This window comes from Fusarium fujikuroi, chromosome FFUJ_chr07 (genome assembly GCF_900079805.1).
Source record: "Fusarium fujikuroi IMI 58289 draft genome, chromosome FFUJ_chr07".
NCBI lineage: Eukaryota > Fungi > Ascomycota > Sordariomycetes > Hypocreales > Nectriaceae > Fusarium > Fusarium fujikuroi.
In genome coordinates this window covers 1,708,128-1,730,276 of record NC_036628.1, presented here as the reverse complement: position 1 = coordinate 1,730,276, position 22,149 = coordinate 1,708,128, and the positions used below count along the sequence as shown (strand labels likewise).

Here is a 22,149-nt window from a genome sequence, read left to right as displayed (position 1 = left end):
CGGTAAAGGGAAAGTTAAGTTACGTTAGGTTCGTTACGTGGTCGTCGAAGTAGGGAGTAGGCCGTGCTCTATCTACTACGAACCCGTCCTCGATTTGTAGTCTGTTTAGGTTGTGGGATCGCTGTTGCAGCAGGGTATACACATTGTTGCACATATTGCGTTCTAGAAGTACCTGACAACGGGTAGTTGAAGAGATCCATTACATCAAGAGTTTACGCCTTGCTAGAACCAATTTACAGTACCTCGTACAGACAACCCTATCAAGTTCATCAGTGACGCCTGTCTGCCTATATATTACTAGTCTTTGTATCCTCGAGGTAAGATATGAGCTTTATACTTAAGAAGTGTCTACAAGAACTTCAGTTCTGGGTTCTGTGCCACTACTAAAACTATTCTGAGGGAATTCGTGACATGTTTGATGGATTTCGAACACCTCGACTCGGCTTGTATGAACATCAGGTACCTACTAACCTTAGTACCTAGGTACTAACCTACCACCTTGGCTCTAGTACCTAGTACCTAGTAGGTACCTGAATCTATCATGGGCATCTCATAATCTCTAAGTTTGAGCAGGTGCCTGTAGCTGCCTACCTACGTTAGCACATGAAGAATTACCCCTTTCACCGCCTGCTCCTTTCGGACTTTTCTTCGATAACCCCACCACAAAATATGCCATCATTGTCACCGTTAATGTCAATGGATCAAAAGATTCTGAATAGCTTCATTCCTCTCCGAGCCCGAAACCAGTCTTCCACAATGTCCTCAAATGGAAAGCCCCAGCACCTTGAGCCGTCAAAGCTTGGCACAAAACAATAGTACCCTCTCCCTTGGCCCGTCTCTCTCAAACTGCAGACTAACACTCTTCCCCAAACAGCTGGGATGACCTTTACACGAATGAGATAACAAACCATGCTGCTGATCCCTCCGACATAGGAACTGTTTGGTTTGACGATTCAGATGCTGAAGCAAAGATCCTCGAGTTCCTTGACGGTCTGATCGACCCCTCTGACCCAGACTCGCCTGTCCTCTCCCACGACACCACCACCTTCCTCGATCTTGGCTGCGGCAACGGTTCTCTTCTCTTCTCCCTCCGCCAAGAGGATTGGTCTGCACGAGCTCTTGGCGTGGACTACAGCCCACAAAGTATTGCACTAGCGCGACAAATTACCACCACAAAAGACGACCTTGAGAAGCCTGTCGAATTTGAAGAGTGGGATCTTATAGCTGGACCATACAGCCCTGTCCTCAACGGCGAGCAGATCGAGGGCTGGGATGTGGTGCTGGACAAGGGCACCTTCGATGCCATCTCTCTGAGCGACGAGAAAGATGCCCAAGGACGACGGCTATGTGAATGTTATCGAGAGCGAGTGCTACCCCTTGTTCGAAAGGGTGGCATCTTCTTGGTGACAAGCTGCAACTGGACCGAGACGGAGCTGAGAGGCTGGTTCGAAAAGACCAGCGAAGAAGGGTTCCAAGTCGTTGGCAGAGTTGAGTATCGTTCCTTCAGCTTTGGAGGCCACAAAGGCCAAACAATCAGTACGCTCTGCTTCCGTAGGGTATAAAAGACATAGTAGATGCAGTGTAGTTTGAAGAACAAAGAAAGATACCCATCATCACTCTGTGCTGCCTCCAGCACCTATTCTAAACAGTCAATATCATTCACCTCTGAGAGCTCTTGTTGTATCATACAATGGTATTTGGACTCGTGTCAATGCTTGGACTATCCCTCTTGGACTCCCCATTTTCGTGACCCCAAAGCTTCATCTGAGCTCATCTCCTTACCCCTTCCAGAGGATCCGCGTCAAGCTTTTGTTTATTGCATCTTTTGACGAACATTTCCCCTTTCTCATCTCGACTCAACTCAGCGGGGCAATGTCCGGCTCCAACTAGCAGCTTCTAATATGCAACATACGACTTCATAGGCTTCTGCCTGTCCTTCTCTCTTTCTGTAGTGATATGGACGGGACAAAACAAAAAGCAGACAAAATCTGTCTCGACAATGATTATTGCTTCATTACGTCTCTCATCTATGGCGATGTATTCATAGGCTCCCCGCCAGCAATGGGTCCCGAGATCTCGGCAGCTGCTGTCGTCGCAAAATATCGCACATCCACGTCGTCGTCCTTTTGCAACTTCTCCAGGTTAGGAACAACTCGTTGTTGGATCAGCTCCGAGCCCCGAGGCGACGGTGTGATCTCACTGCCCTGCTTCTCCAGGTCATACAGGGTACCCTCGTCTGGCAGACGTCGAAGCACATTGATGAGAACGCGGTATGTCTTGGCCACGTTGAAACGGATGTTGGGGATATCGTCAGTGACCAGCTTGTCGAGCATAGGGAGGATCGACTTAGCAATCACATCCATGCTCACAACGCTCGCCAATGTCTGCAAAAGAGTCAGTTTGGGCTCACAGTTTCAGGCAAGGTGGGTAATCACCGAAATAGCGAAGCAGGTGGTCATCCTGTAAAGGTAGTTAGGGTGGTTACCCATAGCCATAACCTTGGGGATGATAGCCTCGCTGGCCCACTCAACACCAAAGACCTCAGTGAGCTTCTTCAGGTTGTGAGTAGCGGCTTCACGAATTGAGAAAACGGTATCTCCCAGCCAACCCATGCACAAATTGCTGAGCTTCTCATCGAAGAATTGAACGCCCAATTGACTGGCGAGGAGAGGGATGTACTCGATAATCGCAAGTCTTACTCGCCATTGCTTATCCTCGGCGAGTTGTACAATTGCGGGAAGAAGTGACTGTGAGAGGAGGTCGATACCGATGACTGCGTTTCGTGAGCTTCATATCATACACAATGAGGTTTGTGACTGACCTTGATTCACGAGCTCAAGCTTGGAGATGATGTGGAGCCTAACCTCCGGGAACTCGTCCTTAAGCATCTGGAGGAACATAGGGAGAAGGTGGTCGATAGTTCTAAGAGGGAAATTAGAATCGAGTCCCTGTTCGAAAAGACTGACTGACGTACTCTTGCTTTCCAAGGATAGGGGCCAAGCCACTGATCTGGGTACCAAGCGCAGCACGGACGTGTTGAGATGTATCCGAGACAAGATCCTCAATACTGCCCATGATGTCGTTGAGGAGCACGTTACGATCCACAAGAGCACAGAAGCCGGGAATCTGGCCAGCAATAGCGGTTCGTACCTCGGCCTCGTTGTCCTTGAGAAGTTTTACGAATGCGGGAACGAGGTCTCTAGAAACAACCTCCTCGTCTACCGCCTTAGCAATCTGTAAAAATTAGCATCAGCAAGGAAAATAAGAGGCGGCAGATGTTGCGAACCTTCTCGAACCGATCCGCGATCATGTATCGGACTCTCCAACTCTTGTCCTCTATCAAATTGCGCAGAGCTGTCAGCAACACACCATGGCTGGCCTGTTGCTCCTTGGGAACGGCTTCAGCAATAGAGATGAGAACCTCGACTGTGAGTAATCGGACGCTATCCTGATCATCTTGCGCGAGGTGTTGGAAGAGGGGTATCATTTCGTCGACAACGATGGTGGCGGGCATCTCCTTGACAAACTTGGCGAGATTGGTGGCAGCCTGGCGACGGACCATGGGTGTCTCATCGTGAACCAGCAGGCCAAACTGCTGGCGCAGCTGCTCTTGGACGGGCGGGGAGACTTTGTTGTACGGACTTGTGAAGAGGCCACAGCCCGAGACCTTTGATGTGAACCAATCGGCCTTGGCGAGGCGAATTGTGAGGGGAATGAAATATTCCTCGACTTGTTGAGAAGAAAGCTCGGTGCAAATCTTGTTCAGAGACTCGACGGCCTGCGTTGACAGTCAGTGTCGGGGGGGGGGGCGATTAAAAGAACGGCGTGTTCGTTTACCTTGTCGCGAACGACGGGCTCCTCGATAGAAGCAAGGTTCTCGAGGGGAGACAGCAGAACGTGACCCCACTGGGGACCGCCGACATACTCGACAAAGCCGCCAAGCTCCTCGCTCAGGGCAACAAGGACCTCATCTTCATCCTCCACGGATTCTGCATAATATCAAGATTAGGAGATGTCTTTATTTTTAAAGCGCATGTTGGTAAGCGGGAGAGCTAATCGAAGACTGACCATCGAGGAAGGGGATAAGCTCCTCGCGGGTTCGTTCAGCGCCGAGAGCGAGAGCAATAGTCGAGAGACGGTGGATGGCGTTGAGACGGAGCAAAACATCATCGTGCTGGAGAGGAATCGAGAGTCAGTAATGAACGTGTAATTGTTTGCTTCTTGGCGATGAGACAACCACGCAGGAAGGGGAAGCGTTGGGATGGAGCGTGGCGTCACCGCCAAACCTAGCATACCTTCAGCTCGTCAATAAGGACGGCGATAGGGTATAGCTCATCGCCAGAGTTGGGCGCGTCAGCCATGGCGAGCGGGGCGGTAAGATCGCAGGTTTATCAAGAAAATGAGTGGCAGCGTCCGAGATGAGTCGAGATGATCGTTAGGAGGGAGAGGAAGGTTGGCGGTTGCGAGTGGATCGCGTGTGGTAGTGGTGCTGTGCTGTGCTGGTGGGTGATGCAATGATTTGCGCTGAGGAGTCCCAACACACGATTTTTGGCCGAAAGACGAGAGCCACAGACGAGGTCAGGCAGGCGCGAGGAGCTGTAAGAGACGCTCAGCGCAGAGAAAATGGGATCCTAAGGATGCAGAGTTAAAGGGCAAATCCGTGGCCTAAATCAGCAAGGTTGTCGAGGTTTGAGATGTGGACATGTGAATCGATAGATGAGGGAGGGAGAAGAGGGTGGATGTTTGTCTCTCGCTGGCTGAGGTGGTCAGTGGAGGTGGGTGAGGCTGGTGCTGGTACAGTATTGTTAGGTACCTAGGCTGCTTCATTTCATTTCACTTCCATCACTTCACTTCGATGCTGCGTTGTTCAGCGACCGATGCCCTGCTAGGAACGCTGCCTTGGAGAGGGGCAACCGCCTAATGCCCCAGGTGAACAGCACAGACAGGGCCCGGGCAGCACTGGCTGGCTAGGCTTGGTAGCTCAGATGTGGCTGAGGTGGGGTCAAAGTGGCTCCTCATTTCCCTGAGAACATGGACTTTTGAGGGGCAAGCTCTTTTCAGTCTTGCCTTCAGGCAGGGCGCTTTAGGTACATTGTGGCTTGAATCTGGGGATGGCAATAATTATTACTCCGTCTTTGAAGTCAAGACTGTGTGAGACCAGAATCGAAATCGTCTTTACCAATGCCCGAGAGCGTACTGTACTTATGGTTCACGTGGGACGGGTATGAGCATAAAACCCAAACCTTTTGAGGATGCATCGGTTTTGTAGGATCGTATCCGACGTCACTATCATATCTGATCAAGCCTTGAAATCTTGAGCTCCTAGCCCCGCCACTTCCAGCTCAGTGCAGACATCATTATGCATTTATCTGATGTTTGGAATTAGGCTGTGCAAGTAGCTAATAACCCTGGCAAATTCACGATGCAACAATACATTGTTTCAGAGCTGTTCGAGCTCAGCATTATTGTTGGTTTGCCAACTTTCCTCGGGTTAGGTTGATGAGTGACATTCAGACAAGATGATCGTTCATAATTAGAGGTAAGATGTCTAGCGCAGTCTAATTACCTACTAGATAAACTGCCAGCTGTTGTCATGTCAACTTACTGGCATAAGGCAATACTAATTCTATTAGGAACAGGAAGTTCAAGCAAGCTTCTCGGTACCTACCTGACGATGTTGCCGGGGATGGAGCATAGATGATCCGTCATTTTTACCCCGCCAAACCCAAACCATTAGAGTGGTACTGTCACAGCACACTATGGCCCTGCATCTTGTCAAGTACCCGAGTATCACATCGTCGCATGCACCCCGAACCTAGTACCTACACCCCCAAAAATTCCTGTGACTCAGTACAATCTACGCCCAAATCCACGTCCGACGTCCGACGCTCGACGGAAGACTCACCTCTCGCCTCTGATTCTTCGGAAAAAGGATAATTTACCAAGCAAGGCTCGAGGCTCTGCTTCATCATGCCTACCATTTCCGTCGACAAGTACAAGCTTTACGAAGCCCTCGGTCAAAAGTGCGAATGCCCCTCCTCATTCATATCAACCCCCACCATGAGCTCTCCGACTTCGCGCCCAAGGTCTCTCTATACGTGTGCTGACAGCTCTTGTTCCTATTGAAACAGATTCACGACCGAGGAGTTTGAGGACCTTTGCTTCGAGTTCGGTATCGAGCTTGACGAGGATACTGAAAATGATGAGCGTCCAATTGTCAACGGCGAACAGGAGCCTCCTCAGCTCAAGATTGAGATTCCCGCCAACCGATATGATATGCTCTGCTTCGAGGGTATTGTCACCAATCTCAACATCTTCCGTGGACGTATTGAGCCCCCCAAGTACCGTTTAGTCGAGCCCGCAAGTGGCAAGCTTGAGTCAATCACCGTCAAGCCCGAAGCCGAGCAGGTCCGGCCATATGTCTCTGGCGCTATCCTCCGCAATATCAAGTTCGACAAGAGCCGATACGACTCCTTCATCTCTCTACAAGACAAGCTTCACCAGAACCTTGCTCGAAACCGAACACTGGTCTCAATTGGTACCCACGACTATGATACGATTCAAGGTCCCTTCACCTACGAGGCTCTCCCCCCCAAGGATATAAAGTTCATCCCCTTGAACCAGACTAAGGAGATGGACTCTGCCGAGTTGATGAACTTCTATGAGAATGATAAGCACCTGGGCCGCTTCCTACACATCATTCGCGACTCACCAGTCTACCCCGCGATCTACGACTCAAACCGTGTTGTCTGTTCCCTTCCTCCAATTATCAACGGTGATCACTCCAAGATTTCACTCGACACCACCAACGTTTTCATTGAGATCACCGCCACCGACCTCACCAAACTCGACATTGTCACCGACATCATGGTTACCATGTTCTCCATGTACTGCTCTGAGCCTTTCACCGTCGAGCCCGTCCAGATCAATTCTGACCATAACAACCAAACCCGAGTCACTCCCAACCTGAAGCCCAGAGTTGCTGAGGTTGAAATCGACTACCTCAACAGCTGCACCGGGCTCAGTGAGTCTCCCAAGAGCCTGTGCAAGCTTCTCTCCAAGATGTCTTACACCTCTACGCCATCAACAAGAGATTCCAACATCCTCGAGGTTGCTATTCCCCCAACCCGAGCTGACGTCCTGCATCAATGTGACGTGATGGAAGATCTTGCCGTGTGCTACGGATACAACAACCTTCCTCGTACTGCTCCTTCGCGAAGTGCTACGGTTGGCGCCCCTCTGCTGGTCAACAAGCTCAGTGATATTATCCGAATCGAGGCCGCCGTTGCTGGCTGGAGTGAGGTTATGCCCCTGATCTTGTGTAGTCACGATGAGAACTTCGCTTGGCTAAACCGCAAGGATGACGGAAACACCGTCGTACGTCTGGCCAACCCCAAGACCGCTGAGTATCAGGTTGTGCGATCAACTCTTCTACCTGGTCTTCTCAAGACCATTCGCGAGAACAAGGGCCACAGCGTGCCAATGAAGATCTTCGAGGTCTCTGACGTTGTATTCAAGGATGAGTCTCAGGAACGCAAGGCTCGCAACGAGCGACATTTCGCCGCCGCCTGGTATGGCCGAACAAGTGGTTTCGAGGTGGTCCATGGCCTGCTTGATCGTGTTCTTCTCATGCTTCGAACTGCTTTCCTCACCCACGAGGAGGGTCTTTCTGGCAAGAGTGTCGATTTTGAGGTAAAGGAGAACCCCGGCAAGCCTGATGGTTACTGGATCCAGGAGCTTGACGATGCCACTTTCTTTGCTGGCCATGCTGCTTCCGTATACCTGCGTCTTGGTGGAAAAGAGAGGCGCATCGGCGAGTTCGGCATCTTGCACCCTACCGTGTTGGAGAAGTTTGATTTGAAGTCAGCCCCCATGCCGACCAGTATCGACGTGACATCGCTAACATATTCATAGATACCCTGTCAGCACTCTCGAAATCAATCTCGAGGTCTTCCTGTAATATCAAAGAATTTAAAGAAAACCTACAGCACGAGGGTTAGAGCAGCAAAAAAGGGTCACGGACGCAACGAAATCATGTGAATATGATTCAATGTGAACAGACACGCTTCCATAACTAAGATGACTTTTCAAGATAGACAAAAATAAAGAAGAAACCAAACAAGGCTGGGTGTTGAACTTATGAAAAGGGTTTGATTCACTATACTCTATAACTACCTACCTAATTCACGTAGTCGGAAGGAGTCTATTGCTGTCTAAGCCCTCGCCGTGTACCGCGTGATTGGCGCAAAATCAGAATGTCATCACCACTCAAGTTAAACGCCCATGCCGGCTCATGATATGCCTCTAACGCCAACAAAAACGTCCGCATATGTAACCAGGGAAACAAGTTTGACAACTCGGACATCATGAACCCGAATGATCTGCTTACATCTCGGAATTTGCCATCGCACGCCTCTGCCCATCGGATTTGGAGAGGACTCTCTCGAGCTTTGCCACAGGTTTTGGCATTTCAATAGTTGGAGAGTGACACGGCGTCGGCAGGCCCGCATAGGGCTGGAGGCCATCAATGGAGTCAAGTCTTGAGCGAAGGCCCAAAGACTCAGAATCGCGCCGCTTGATATACTCCCATTCTCCACTGAGATCGCTGGGTACACTGTAGAAGCTGCAGCGCTCAAGCGCTGACGGTGCGTCAGACTCTGTTGTCAGAAGCGGCGGTGCTATGGGAGGGTGCAGCCAGGGACAACAGTGCCGCACGGATTCATGGGTCTCGACAATTAAGTAAGGGCCAGGATCCGACTCTGGAAACATGACCTTCTATGTCATCTCACGTAGCTCCTGGTCGCTACGAGCTGGTGCGGGGGCTGAACTTGACGATGATGCTGACTCGCCAGTATTTGTAAGTTGCCCCAGCATTCCCTTGCCTAGATTGAGACCTGCAATCCCGTCTCTGATAGCGGCAAAGGCGTTACCGCTTGGTTCGGTAGATGCGCTCCGTTCGATTGGTGCATGTCGCGACTCAGGGGTGAGTGTCTCGTGGGCAGTCTCAACTCCCGTGAGAACCGAGGGTGGCCCCGACTTGGAGCTTGAACTGGATGACCGCGGATCGGCATCTGCTTGGATAACGCTAGGATACTGTAAATTTGATATGGCGGCTTGGCGGTCAGTCTCTGCTGCTGCAGCGGCGTTTAAACCACCGTTCATCTCATCCTCGGTTCTCCCGAACAACTGATGCCACCATCTTATCTCCTTCAGTCGCGGTAATAGGATCCGCTCCTGTCCTTTAATGTGGTCGTCGATACTGGCATCGAAATCGGGGTTTTTGAACTCAGCTTGCCGACACAGAAAGTAGTCCCAAACGGAAGACGTCCGCTCTGCAGCTCGCGCATCTTTTCTCTGCTTCTCTGAATTAAAGAGGAAAGTGCCGTACTGACACGAGTACAGGTGGTACAGAAGGCGGCGCAGGAAGCGCTCGTTATACTCAAAACGAGTCTTGTTTTGGCGTAAAAGTTGATAGGTGCAGTCAAGAAACTGGTGGAAGACAGGACTGACCATCTTTGGAGAGGTGGCTTCATCGTCAACAACCTTTCCAGGGGCTGTTTCACTAACTGCAGCCAAGTCAGGGTCATCTTTATTCTGGTTGAAGAAACGCTTTGCACCACTCAGCACATTCTGGAACGCGTCACCCCGGCCATCGTTCTCTCCGGGCTGTACCTTGGAACCTGCAAAGGCATCTCTCTGCACAGTGAACCAATCCTCGTGGTTCAAGTGACCCGATCGAAGCCTGAACATGTGACCAAAAGACAACCAATCTTTTTCCACAAGAACAATGAAACCCTCAATTGTGCGGTAGTATGGGTCCAGCATGATTTGAGCCAAGGCACTGAGCTGGCTCGTACGGTCCCAGCCGTCGGAGCAGTGGATGAGAACATGTGAATGGCTGATTCCGATCTGTCTTGCAATTATCGCTGAGCCATCCAGAACATCATGAATGTGCCGTAACCAGCCACTCTGATGGAGCAGCTCTCTGTTTGGTGGCAAAGGTGAAATGTCGGCGTCTTTGAGTGCGTCAATGACCTTGTTGAGGGAGCTTCGCATGACGTGAATATTCTCAATACTAAGGAATATCTTGCGTGCAAACTTGTACTTGTCCATATTTTCCGAGCCCATTCCTTGTACCTGATTCACCATTGCATTGATAGTAGGACGAGCATCCACAATCAAGTTGCTCTGCTGTGCACCATATACTTGACGCTTCCCGGAAGAATCGTAAACGGCAACGGATCTCGAAATGAGTTCATCTTCATATCGTTCAGTCTCCGAAAGCTCCGGCTCCAGTGATGAGTTTCCAAGGGAGACATCGGGCTGGCTCGATAGAGGCGTGCTTTCCTCAGAACCTGGCGGCAAAAGGGCGTTGAACGATGCCGCTACTAGTTTCTCATCTTGCACGTTTGTCTTCCTTGTGATGCCGGAGAGGGGCTGAGAGCTTCGAGTGATGGTACAGTTGTTTACTGGATGGATGTACGACAGAGCCGGCACACGGTTTCTCGAGCGGAACTCCTTCGCATATTTAAGGACATTGTCCGATATTTTGGAAGGAACAACCAGAAAGGCAGGATACGTATCGCAAAAGGTATAGTCCTTGTTGATATGCGTGATCCTCCAACCTTTGTCAGGCAATTTCTCGCTGATGCCCTGGCGTCTGAACTCTGCTTTTGGATCATAGACCGACCAACCGTCAACCTCTCGCTCATGCTTTAGAGGCTTGTGGGAGAAAGCATAGAGCTTCTCTACTGTCCCTAGTTTGCAAGTTCGAGACTTGATGAAATCGAAAGCTTCTCGGGCAATCTCGCTGTCGGTGAAGTTGAATGTCACAAAGGTGAAGTCACGACATCGCAAACGGATCGATGGAGCCTGGCGAGATCCAGGTGGTACTGGCCGAAGTGCGCAATAGCACAGCATGGGATATGGAATCCATCTCTCGCGAACTTTGGGTTTGTGAGACGAACTTTCTGAGGGCTTGGCGGATTGATCGATGGGTGCGCAGAATACCAGGTGGAAATCCGTCAGTCGCAAAGTGCCATGAGTTGTTTGGCCGCCATAGATACCCTGGACGCTCTCGATGATCTACATGACGTTAGGAGCCGAAACGCAGCGCAAAGCCGTGCATGAACAGGCGGGATGCTCTGAATGGCGACTAGAACCAGGCGATCACGCGTACCTTTCGGGCTTCCATTTTGGCAAACCCTGGCCTTATCGCCTTTTATTCGCTAAAGGGCGAGAGATACCTCTTAGTCAAGTGTATGTTGTATCAATTATCTCTTTGTATGTCGGTGTGGGGGACTACTCGGAAGCTCTGGTGATGTAGTAGAGGTAGCTCAATATCGCGGGGCCGCCGGAAGATGAAGAAGTAGCTGTTGTAAGGCGACCTTAGAGGAGAGGTTATGAGACGGACTCTGACATATTTGTCACTTCCAAAGTAAGAAAAATTAGAAGCGCATTGGGGGAAAACCTTGGCCTCGACTTTGAGTATTAATGGATGGAGTTTCTTTTAGAGCCAGAGACAGCTCACACTCATCATCACGAGCCACAGGCGCCCACTTAGCATCAGGTAAGGTATATGGCAGGAGGGGCTCAGCGCTGTCAGCTACCAAAAGAAGCCGCGACGTCACCCCAGAGGTCAGAGCCACCTAGGCATGGTCCAAGCACTTTCCCCATTTTGGGCTACATGGTTCATCTCGTTAATTGTGTTTCTCCGTTCTCCGGCTAAGAGAATGTACGTACCTAGGTAGGTACTGGTACACATCTCCTCCCATTCGAGACCCACTTCTCCAAACGGAATGTGCGACCTGGGACCCGCCTGCCGAATTAGGGCTCAACCACACACCAAAAAATATTGAGCGAGTAAGCCAACATTTGTGAGTGCAGTGAAGCCGAAATCCACCCAGGATCGCGAATCTTTCTCTTCAGCCCGCCAACCCTCAGCTCGCCAACAGACTCAAGACAAGACACCAAGTCAAGTCCAGTCCCGACAACACAAGTCCTATTTTCAAGATGGCTCACCCCGGATCTCAGATGTGAGTTGTTGACATTGCAATTCCGAGCCCCTTCTTCATCAAATCGAAACCTCGCCATCGCCATCGTCACCCCGCAAATACCATCCTTTTGTTAGAAAAGTCGAGTCAAAAGTCCAAGTTTCACTAACAATCTTTTTCGCAGCTCCAAGCGGAGAAAGTTCGTCGCCGACGGTGTCTTCTACGCCGAGCTCAACGAGTTCTTCCAGCGTGAGCTCGCTGAGGAGGGCTACTCCGGCGTCGAGGTCCGCGTTACCCCCACCGTCACCGATATCATCATCCGAGCCACCCACACCCAGGAGGTTCTCGGCGAGCAGGGCCGCCGCATTCGCGAGCTCACCTCGCTCATTCAGAAGCGATTCAAGTTCCCCGAGAACTCCGTCTCCCTCTACGCCGCCAAGGTCCAGAACCGTGGTCTCTCAGCCGTCGCTCAGTGCGAGTCCCTCCGATACAAGCTTCTGAACGGTCTCGCCGTCCGACGTGCTTGCTATGGTGTCCTCCGCTTCATCATGGAGTCCGGTGCCAAGGGTTGCGAGGTTGTCGTCTCCGGTAAGCTCCGTGCTGCCCGTGCCAAGTCCATGAAGTTCACCGACGGCTTCATGATTCACTCTGGTCAGCCCGCCAAGGACTTCATCGATCACGCTACCCGCCATGTTCTCCTCCGACAGGGTGTCCTGGGTATCAAGGTTAAGATCATGCGCGGCTCTGACCCTGAGGGCAAGGCCGGTCCCCAAAAGACTCTCCCTGACGCCGTTACCATTATCGAGCCTAAGGAGGAGCAGGCTGTCCTCCAGCCTGTCAGCCAGGACTACGGCGCTAAGGCCGCCCAAGCCGCTCAGGCTGCTCAGGATGCTCGTGTTGCTGAGGAGGAGGGTGGTGATGAGGTCCAGGCTGTTGAGCAATAGGATGCTTAAATCACCAGGCTGGGAATAGCCGCCAAAACCTGATGAAGGAAAGATGGAGATCCGTGGGATGAGAGACGGAGGTCTACTCAGGCGTCAATTGATCATTTGCATCTGCTAAGGGCACGGACGGTTTCATTCTTGCTTGTAATGGTAGGCAAAGCATAAAAGAGAAAAAATGAGACCCCATGATTACGACGACACGTCTTGTGACTGTGTCTTCTGTCTACCAACACCTTGAGTGCCTCTGAACGACTCCGAAGTCTTGTTTGAACTGAGTATGTGAATATTTAGTAGACAGTGGAGACTGGCTTGCCTACCTACATAATGTCGAGCTGGCAACACTCAAGCCTACTTATCACGCTTGCTTGTCTCACGCTAACAATCCACACCACGGCTCAGAGGGGTCGTAACCACGATAAGGCAATCAATCATGCCATTTACGGTCATCTGTGTCCTACAAAGAATCTCAGATACCGTGTTTGGGTTTGGGTATTTGTCGATATCTAATCATATAGCTGTTTGAAACGAACAGCCATGTTCGGAGATGTTGTCAATAATATCTAACTTCCTTATTGAGCATCTCAATTGACTTACAGAACTGGCCAATGAACGGTTAGTTCTGGCCACCAATCATTATCATTCACAATTAAGTAGACAAGCAAATCGTGAACGTTAGTAGTTGGGGGAAATAGCTTATGTGTACATATGAAGTAAAAGTAGGCATCCAAAGCAGATCTTCACCAGGCTGGTTAGATATAGTGAAGACGAAAAGGCACATCGCAGACAGCACAATAGCTAGAGAACCAAATATAATGAGGACTTGACATCTATAAGCTCAAATCTCATTTGTGTGATACATTTCCACCTGCAATTTCATTGTACTAAACGTCGTAATAATTCTTGTCTATAGTAGGTAGCCTCTGGCTTTCCCTCTTTTCTTGTTAAAATTCAAACTTAGCTTCCTCGAACCGAGAAAAAGCCCTGCGACTTGGATAACAGATCTACCATACCCGAAACGTTCGTTCATGCCCTGGAGAATTGAGGCAGTGATGTACGCCCCATATCGCCCTTTCATTGCCCGATAGACGTAGACAATGACGCCTCCTTTGATCCGAAACCATCCCTGTATAAACGGCCCTGATATGGAGGTTCGCCGTCCAGTCCCATCCTATCGCTCATGCTCTGTAGTTATCGTACAACGAGGATTCGCCTGTCGCCCCAATACAAAATCCGCCAACGCCGCCCAAGACCATGTGCCCATAGTACTCCAGTAATAGCAAACAATACATGTCGTTGATTTCGAGTCCGAATCCCGTTTGGAATAGGTAAAACACAGTTGGCACCAGCATTAAAGTATGTCGTTGCGTAATGTACCATCCGCGAATGCAGCCCATACTCCGAGAGAAATGCCCGGTTAAATGGTTTGAAAATGTACAATGCCTGTTTGAGATAATGAAACTTGCAAGATATCGTTTGCGGAGCTGGTGACCGGTGGTTAACCGATGTTCTGTTGCTCCGCCGTTACGTTGCTGGGAACGTCACAGGCCATCACCGATCGCCTGACTTGTGGCGGTTATCGAGCTCGATATTTTCGTCATAGCTCGCTTTTCCATTGCCGTTGGCATGCCGAACATCTTCGTCACTATCCGAGGCGAGGTCGGTCAGAGCGAAACCAGCAGCTTCTTCCTCGTCGTATGCGCGAATGAGACCCTCGCGATCACCGCGTTGGCTGCTCATGCTGTGTCGTGAGGGATCGCCGCTCCTCCTTGCCTGCATGCTCAGACGAGTTTGTAAACCAGAGACCATGTCGGTACCGGTGGCGTCGCTTCCTCCTCGTCCGGCGGTCAACCTTTGACCATGGGGGTCACCTCTAGAAAGGTTCAGAAGATAGACGCCCGTAAAGGTGACCAAGAATCCGCAAAGCAGCGAGAGGGTGTTGACTGGGTCATTCGTGTTGAATCCGCTGAAGAGGATAAAAGAGGCACAGAGGGTGGCGGTGGTGAACGTTACGTAGTAGAGAGGGTTGACGCTGGCACTACTGTTAGCAAAGGCCAACTGTCAGAACTCCATAAGCCACTTACATGTTAGTGGGAAAGCTGGCAAGAGCTTTGTTGAAGTAATTCATCTGAGTCACAATGCATACGGCCGTTAAAATCATGAAAACGTATGTCGAAGGGTGGCTGAACTGGTTGTGGCCAGCAAAAGTAAGCTTAAGCGCAATGCCAAAAGCCTTGACAGACATGACTGAGATGGATCCGACGGTGGAGCAGATGGAAAGATAAATGAGGGCGTTTCTCCTGCCATAGACAGGGGCGATCTTGTAAATCATGAAGACGGCGAAAGCGACAACGGCGAAGGCGTAGAGAAGAAAACCTTGTATCAGTTTTAGAAAATGCCATCCTCGTAAGTATGCTTCTTGTGTGTACGAACCTGGCTGAATTGCGTAGTGCAAGATCTCGTCGACGGTCTCGATCTCCTCATCCGGAGGCGCATGAAGAACAATAATGACAGCGCCGATCAGGCATATAGCACTGCCGAGCTTGCCCAGCGTACCAAGCTCTTCGTTGAGGAAGTACGAGCCAAGAACAGCGCCAATGAGCACACTGAGAGCTCCAAGAGGTGTGACGAGGATAGCAGGGGCGAAAGCGTATGCGGCAAAGTTGCAGACTTCTCCTAGACCAACTAATTTGATTTTACTTAACATGTCAATAGGGATCATGTCTGAGAGAGCACTTACGAGTCGCAATACCGGCCCACCACAGGGGATTTCGAAGGTAGACAAAGCCGTCGCCTTCAAAGCCATGTCGCTCTTCTGCTTGAATCAATCCCTAAGAAGTGGATTAGTTTATGCTCAAGGCGAGACGCAGAACATGGCGCCAGCCGCTCGCCCACAGGCAGATAGTAGCTATATTGGACGAACCTTTTTTGTAATAACGAAGCTTGTTCCTGAAATATGGTTAACCTTGTGACGCCCCCAATGTATTCAAACATGACTTACCAATCGCCAAGGCCGATGTCATGGCAAGAGCCAGACCGATATATCTTGAGGCAATATTAGCGCTTGTAGTGAGAACAGTGTGGTCGGAAACAGTGTGGTCGAGATACAAGAAGGACCCGATCGAGGTGGCTTCTCAGGAGAAGGCCAACAGGAGTGGAACGCGACATACTTGTCTTCAATCATGATGTTTTTAAGAGCGCACGACAGCGACGAAGCGCGCAAAGTCGACTTTCTATATATGTACCCAATGCGCTGAAAGCGGTGATCCGAATCGAATAGCGGGTTTGGCAGAATGCGCCGCTGAGAGTCGGGTTGAACTGAAAGGATCGTTCACTACTGGCGTGGGCTCGCACCAGGCGAGAGAAGCCGTATAGCAATAATGAGAGTTGAAACGAGTGAGTTGTTGATGAATCGGGCTCGACTTTATTGCAGACACATGAAAGTATCGCTATAGACTCTTCGTTGGGAAAGTTAAATCGAGATTGGAGTTCTGGCCGCGCGGACGACTGCTGAGTCTTGGTGTTGGATGCAGATGGAGGGGGACCAGGCGTGCTGCTGCTGTTGTTGTAAGGAAGCGATTTGCGACGGAGCAAGATCGGGTTTGGGGTATCGTATGGTCCAATTATTGTCGAATCCGTTATTGCCTTCGTATCTTGACAAGCTTGAGACTCGTGATGCGCAACGACGGTATTCGCAAAAGGCAGGGGGGGTTGGATGATAGGGAGAAGGGACAGCTTGGCTGGATTGTAAGTAAAAATGGAGAGGCTGCAGCAGTGCGGATGGGATGAGATACAGTACGTATGTGCTGTGCTGTAGTAGGAGGTAAGCGGTTGACGGTATGGGTCAAATCTAGTTTGTGTGGGAGAGACAGAGACAAAGTTTGGGAGGCCAGATCAGACCCGACGAGACCAGACAGGGGCCTGCTAGCTAGTATGTACCTCCAGGCTACGGGAGGCTTGGACAAAACCAGCAGTGGAGAAGCAGAAAAGGCTGAGGTACCTGGGCAGAGGTCAGATTATAGTGCGCTGACAAGTACCGCCACCAGTATCAGGCACAGCAAAGTTCAAGAGGTTTCAAGAGAGGGCGCCAACAAAGGACAATGGATCCATCCACTACCCCCCTGGCGTCAGGCCCGTGACCCTGACCGCCTGGCGTTACAACTTACCTAGACTCACTACATACTCCGTAACACTTCAGGGCCCTCAGGACTCAAAACGAGGTGAGGTGGGGATCCTGTCCGAGGTCAAGTGCCTGAATGCCTGCACCTTTTCTTTTCTTTCTTGCATCTGACGACACTTCATTCCACGATCCAGTTATTTCTCTAAGAGTCCCCGAGAAACTAGTGACTAGCAGCCCGTAAAGATAAAACAAACCACTGAAATACGGCAACTTAAGGGAAACTCGGCACAGACCCGAGCGTCGAAACGCAGCAATTGCATTAGGTTGCCTAATAACTTCCGCTGACTTTAAAGTACTACATACATACATATGTACAGCTAATTATTGTACAATAGTCCTCAGATGCTAAAGCCGAGGCTTAGACGGCACGATACGACACAACCACAGCACAACACGATACGATCGGTGGGTGCGAGTGGTTCTCACCCCTGAACTAAAGTGATGTTGACACGCACGTAAGTATGTACGTTGAACGTGCAGTTGTCCCTATATCACAGTCACTTCAAATACACAGACTAGGTATTTATGTCAGTAGGATTGCCGTATTGATTACGGAGTACTTCCCCAGAATATCGTAGCTCTCAACAATCACTTTAGAAAGGACTTCCACATTTCTTATAGTTTCTAATATATATATAATTAAAAAAAAAAAAATAAGAGAAAAAAAAATAGAAAAAAGGAAAAAAGGAAGAAAAAAAATTAGTAACAGATACACGACTCTGGTGATGCTCGCAGACTTTTACTCCCCGCCCCTGTAGACTCAATTCACGTCCATAACTAGCGCTTCCGACTGCTTGATTCAAGGGGGACAGACGATAAGCCCCTTGCTTCTCACCATCTGCTTTTACTCGCCGTCTTTCGGCTTTAACCCCTGGACTCGTCTCCATTTCCAGCCCATCAAGTTCGTCTGTCCCGCAACCTGTCCTCGTGTCCACGTCAGCAGCCCGCATCTCAAGCTCGAAACAGTCCTTGATTTTTTAGGGGAGGGTTTTTTTCTCTTTTTTTTTTAACATCCGCAGTGCGGCAGTGTCTCGCTCACTCCGCTGTAACGAAGATCGAGAACTTCTCAACAGCGCCTCCCGTGCGCCACATCTATTAGTTTTAGGTGTCTGAGCCACGTTCCATAAGTTATCCTCACTGAAGCCGTTGCGAGAAACTGCAACAAATTTACTGTCTTGGCGGATAGAGTCTCGCAGTAATTGAATGATTGGATGAATCCAATCCCAAAATGCAACTTGGTCTGATATTGTGGGCTATTATTAACACACCAACCTTACTCTTCATCTTGTTCCTGATCGACACTCTTAGCGCTCAACTTAATCAACCCCTAACATAGCCGACACTTTCCAACAGGGATCCATGACGCCCTTTAATACTACGGGTGGTTCGGCGCTGGAAACAAGTTAGTCTAAGGGATCGATGCTCAATCACTAAAGTGTTTCAATCTTTTGTTTCTGTTTGGTGATAACTACCTGGCCAAACCCCTTCGCCATGATGATGATAATCCAGATCACGTTATTTATAGAATCTTAGCGACCAGATCTCAAGATAGAGTTCTTTTCAAGCGAATCAGCTAAAGACTGCCCAGGACCCTACACCAAACGTCTTCAATGGCCACCTAACCCAGTAGAAGGCTCATATTGTTTGCTATCAGTAACCCCGACTAAAGCGTAGGTAGAGTATAGATCCACATCAGAAATGCTGTCCGTCTCAACTATCTCCCACGCTCCGCTATAACTTCAACTCCAAGCACCGCTCACAGCTTTGAGTTTTCCCTCCGGTTCAGCCGACAACGCCTCATTCCATCCGACGAACCATATCATACAGAACTAGAGCTAATCCATCTGTTCTCTTACCAACCAGGATCGTGCATTTTGTTCTTATATTAATATTTTGAAAGGGGAAAGGGTATCGACACTTGCGTCATCAACAATCGGGTATGAAACAAAACAAAACAAACGACCATGTTGTCGATGGCCGGAATCAAGCTTGACCTCATAAAATGCAGAAATGCATAAGATCTTTCTTTGCCCTATAGAATTAGTAGATGTGGATTCATTTCTTACCTACCCGGAATCCGCTGTTATGGGTCTGTGATCCATATTGTGTGGTTCAGAACATGTTGCATTCTTACCACCAGGAAAACTTCTGCGACAATAGCGTTGAGAACAATGACAAAGGTCGAGGACCCGACTGTCGAGTTCAGATAGCCACTGGGCATCATGTTACCAGCAGCTGTTGAATTTTAGTTATTGAAGAGGGGGTTGTTTGTCGATATCGGAGAATGTTGCGGTTAGTTTGGAGGCGAAATCATTCAGGGACGACGGCGCTTGGCATCTGCATCACGTTAGTCAACATTGCAACTTGGCTGAGGATCTTGCTCAAAGCACCTTGCTCATCCTCTGCATTTACATCATCGTCATCACCGCGGGCTCGTTTACCAGCAGCCAAAGGAGTGTTTGGTGCTTGGTCTTCTGGTTCATGTTCATCTCTCCAGTCGATTTCGTCCAGGTCGTCATCATCGGTTTTCCTTTTCTCAACTGTCTCTAATGTTGCAGATTCCACTCCGAGGTCAACGTTGAAAGTGGACGCTTCCTCCTCCTCTTGAAGAGTGGTTGTAGTGCTCGTGTCATTAGTTTGTGCATGGAGTGGTTCTGGCTCGGCATCAGCATTGACCTCATCTTGGATCTCTGTATTCTCTTCAAGAGCAACATCTCCATTGAACTCGGCTTCCTCGTCTAACTCGAAATTGGCAAATGGGTCAATCTCGCTGTCAGCTCGTGCTGGAGTAAATTCGTCAGTATTATTGAAAGAATACGTTGTGCTGAAGTCAGACAGAGAGCGGTGATGTTTGGATTGACGGGAACAGAGATATTGTACTTTGGGTGAAAGAATTTGCATGGTTCCGTAATTGCGCTTGACAGTTTTCCGGAATTCTGCTTCATCTTTGTTGTGATTCTCAACATACTCCGCCACACAGGGGGCACAGAGGCAGAATTCGGGGTAATAGCAACAAAGGAAAGTGGAAGAGAATGAGGTCGCTTTACCATTTTGCTCAAGGCTATCCTCATCGGCAGCCGTGAGGCTGTCAACGGCGGCCTCCGGGTCCTCCAGATCAACGGCAGAAGCATTGACTGATATCTCAATTTGAGTTTCGGTTATGACGTTAATATTGTCTCGATCATCATCATGGCCATCCTGGTTACTGGCTTGCTGGCCATTGACTTCCTGGTCTTTAGACTCTTGGTCCTCAGAACCAATGACAGTGGGGTTCGCATGTTCGTCTTCCAGATATTCATCCTCATTTTCTGCTTCATCTATGTTGCTGTGATGTTCATCATCAATTGGGCTGTCAAATTCGTCCAGTTCCTCATGAACGCCATCGATAGTGGCAGCTGTCTCCAGCATGCTAGTTCCAGCAGTCATGGGAGTCTCGAAGAGATGGATAACTTCATCAAGTCCCTTCCCTGCCGTGGCACTCTCGACAAGATACTCAAAGCGCTTTTCTGCGTTGGGTTTGGTAAAAAGATAGGCATACAGCGGGCGCGAGCCATCTGGGTCCTGGTTCTTGACAAGAAGGTCGAATATCTCAAGAATTTGACGGAGTGTAACGTTCGACATGGTCTCGCCTTGGGTTGCCTGTTTCAAAATGTTAGCCCATTCTGGATATAAGTCAGAGCCTTTTCTCACCTCCACAAGTTCGAGGCCAAGCTCATCGACCTGGAGTACCAAGTCATCATCCTCGGCAATCTCGTTTTCAAGCTCACTCCGAAGACCAGCAATCAACTTCTCGAGTGGTTCATCAAGAACCGAAGTATCGGCAAAGAAGCCATGGGTGGTAGTGGAGAACATAGGAAATTCGTCTCCTTTATACTGTACCGTTATAGCAGGAAAGCCCTCATCTGTCTTCCCATTCGAATCTTCTCCAGTAGCTGAGTGATCCGCATGATCCGCATCAGTGGTTGCGTGTTCGTCATATGCATCTGCGACATGTTCACCCACGTCATAATCGTGATCTTCGGCTTCCTTGACAGCTTCGGTTGTTTCATCATTTTGCCCTGATGCCAAGGTAGTGGTTTCTTCATGACTATTCGCATCTTCTCCATCGTGTATTTCGTCGTTGCCACCTGATGCGTGGATATTCTCAACACTATACTCATCTGCCTTCGCATCCTCGGCTTCAGCTTCACCAGTCGCAACCTCATAATCGGGCTCTGTTTCTTCTTCTTCCTTTGGATCGCGAGGCTCATTTTGATCATTATGGCTTGGTATGTTATTCTCGTCTCCCGCGTGATCGGATAACTCTTGTCCAGCTGCGGTAGCGTCATTATCAGGTCCGTTGTCATCTTGCTCTTCAACAGCACCGGTTGCTCCATTTAGATCAGAGCTTGTCACACGGCTTGCGGCAGCTATTTTCTCATCTTGATGCGAGCCCTCTGCTTCCGAATTATCCTCAAATTCATAATCAATCTCGTGCGCAGATGCATGGTCGTCAGACACGGCATCGCCACGAACGATTATTTCATCCAAAATTTCCACATTCTCTTCGCTTTCTGGCACGTCTTCGTCGGGTGGCTGAGTTGATTGTATCGATCCCTGAGTCCCAAGCTCAGGAGCCTCGGTCACTCCATAATCCACATGTTCGGGACTGTTTGCTGTATCCTCGACATCATGTAGGTCGAAGTCCACATCCTCGCCCGTGATACTGTTTGTCTCGTAGGCTTCATGATTCACAGCGCCCTCATCTTCTTGCATTTCTCTTTCCATGCTTTCCAAGTTGTCATCGTTCTTTTGCAGTTCATGACTGGAATCAACCATGTCGGTATCGAAGTCGATGAGATCGTCCTCAATTTTACCGTCCAAGATTGGTTTGGCAATATCAATGTCCATTTCGATCTCCGTCATGTCTTGGAATCTTGTTTGGGTTCTTCAGAGCTGGTCCTTCGGATCGATTTGAGTGGAAGAGAGTTGCTGTGTGGAGGAATCGAGTGCTGAACGCGTTGAAAGCGATGGAATCAAGGTATCGGGAGAATGT

At 49.5% G+C, this 22,149-nt stretch overlaps 7 protein-coding genes; 3 read left to right on the top strand and 4 right to left on the bottom strand.

Moving 5' to 3' along the window:
* Window positions 1–756: 756 nt before the first annotated feature.
* Window positions 757–1,562, top strand: FFUJ_08559 (related to anther-expressed protein SLL2-S9; the record flags this gene model as incomplete). XM_023580725.1 has 2 exons in its annotated part: window positions 757–815; window positions 875–1,562. 2 exons carry the CDS (start codon window positions 757–759, stop codon window positions 1,560–1,562), a joined length of 747 nt encoding a protein of 248 aa, XP_023433453.1.
* Window positions 1,563–2,027: 465 nt separating this feature from the next.
* FFUJ_08560 (putative protein phosphatase 2A) lies at window positions 2,028–4,361 on the bottom strand (the record flags this gene model as incomplete). XM_023580724.1 has 8 exons in its annotated part: window positions 2,028–2,384; window positions 2,436–2,773; window positions 2,822–2,922; window positions 2,975–3,234; window positions 3,287–3,778; window positions 3,838–3,989; window positions 4,069–4,174; window positions 4,296–4,361. 8 exons carry the CDS (start codon window positions 4,359–4,361, stop codon window positions 2,028–2,030), a joined length of 1,872 nt encoding a protein of 623 aa, XP_023433452.1.
* A 1,609-nt stretch (window positions 4,362–5,970) lies between these two features.
* On the top strand, window positions 5,971–7,960 carry FFUJ_08561 (probable phenylalanine--tRNA ligase alpha chain; the record flags this gene model as incomplete). XM_023580723.1 has 3 exons in its annotated part: window positions 5,971–6,023; window positions 6,132–7,862; window positions 7,915–7,960. The coding sequence occupies 3 exons, from the start codon at window positions 5,971–5,973 to the stop codon at window positions 7,958–7,960; spliced, it is 1,830 nt and encodes a 609-aa protein (XP_023433451.1).
* Window positions 7,961–8,385: 425 nt separating this feature from the next.
* Window positions 8,386–11,194, bottom strand: FFUJ_08562 (related to myotubularin related protein 1; the record flags this gene model as incomplete). XM_023580722.1 has 3 exons in its annotated part: window positions 8,386–8,639; window positions 8,790–11,085; window positions 11,180–11,194. The coding sequence occupies 3 exons, from the start codon at window positions 11,192–11,194 to the stop codon at window positions 8,386–8,388; spliced, it is 2,565 nt and encodes an 854-aa protein (XP_023433948.1).
* An 818-nt stretch (window positions 11,195–12,012) lies between these two features.
* On the top strand, window positions 12,013–12,937 carry FFUJ_08563 (probable S3 ribosomal protein; the record flags this gene model as incomplete). XM_023580721.1 has 2 exons in its annotated part: window positions 12,013–12,035; window positions 12,178–12,937. 2 exons carry the CDS (start codon window positions 12,013–12,015, stop codon window positions 12,935–12,937), a joined length of 783 nt encoding a protein of 260 aa, XP_023433450.1.
* A 1,548-nt stretch (window positions 12,938–14,485) lies between these two features.
* On the bottom strand, window positions 14,486–16,118 carry FFUJ_08564 (uncharacterized protein; the record flags this gene model as incomplete). XM_023580720.1 has 7 exons in its annotated part: window positions 14,486–14,966; window positions 15,019–15,310; window positions 15,368–15,619; window positions 15,675–15,765; window positions 15,858–15,883; window positions 15,936–15,979; window positions 16,105–16,118. The coding sequence occupies 7 exons, from the start codon at window positions 16,116–16,118 to the stop codon at window positions 14,486–14,488; spliced, it is 1,200 nt and encodes a 399-aa protein (XP_023433947.1).
* Window positions 16,119–19,424: 3,306 nt separating this feature from the next.
* On the bottom strand, window positions 19,425–22,004 carry FFUJ_08565 (uncharacterized protein; the record flags this gene model as incomplete). XM_023580719.1 has 2 exons in its annotated part: window positions 19,425–20,753; window positions 20,805–22,004. The coding sequence occupies 2 exons, from the start codon at window positions 22,002–22,004 to the stop codon at window positions 19,425–19,427; spliced, it is 2,529 nt and encodes an 842-aa protein (XP_023433449.1).
* Between the last annotated feature and the right edge of the window lie 145 nt (window positions 22,005–22,149).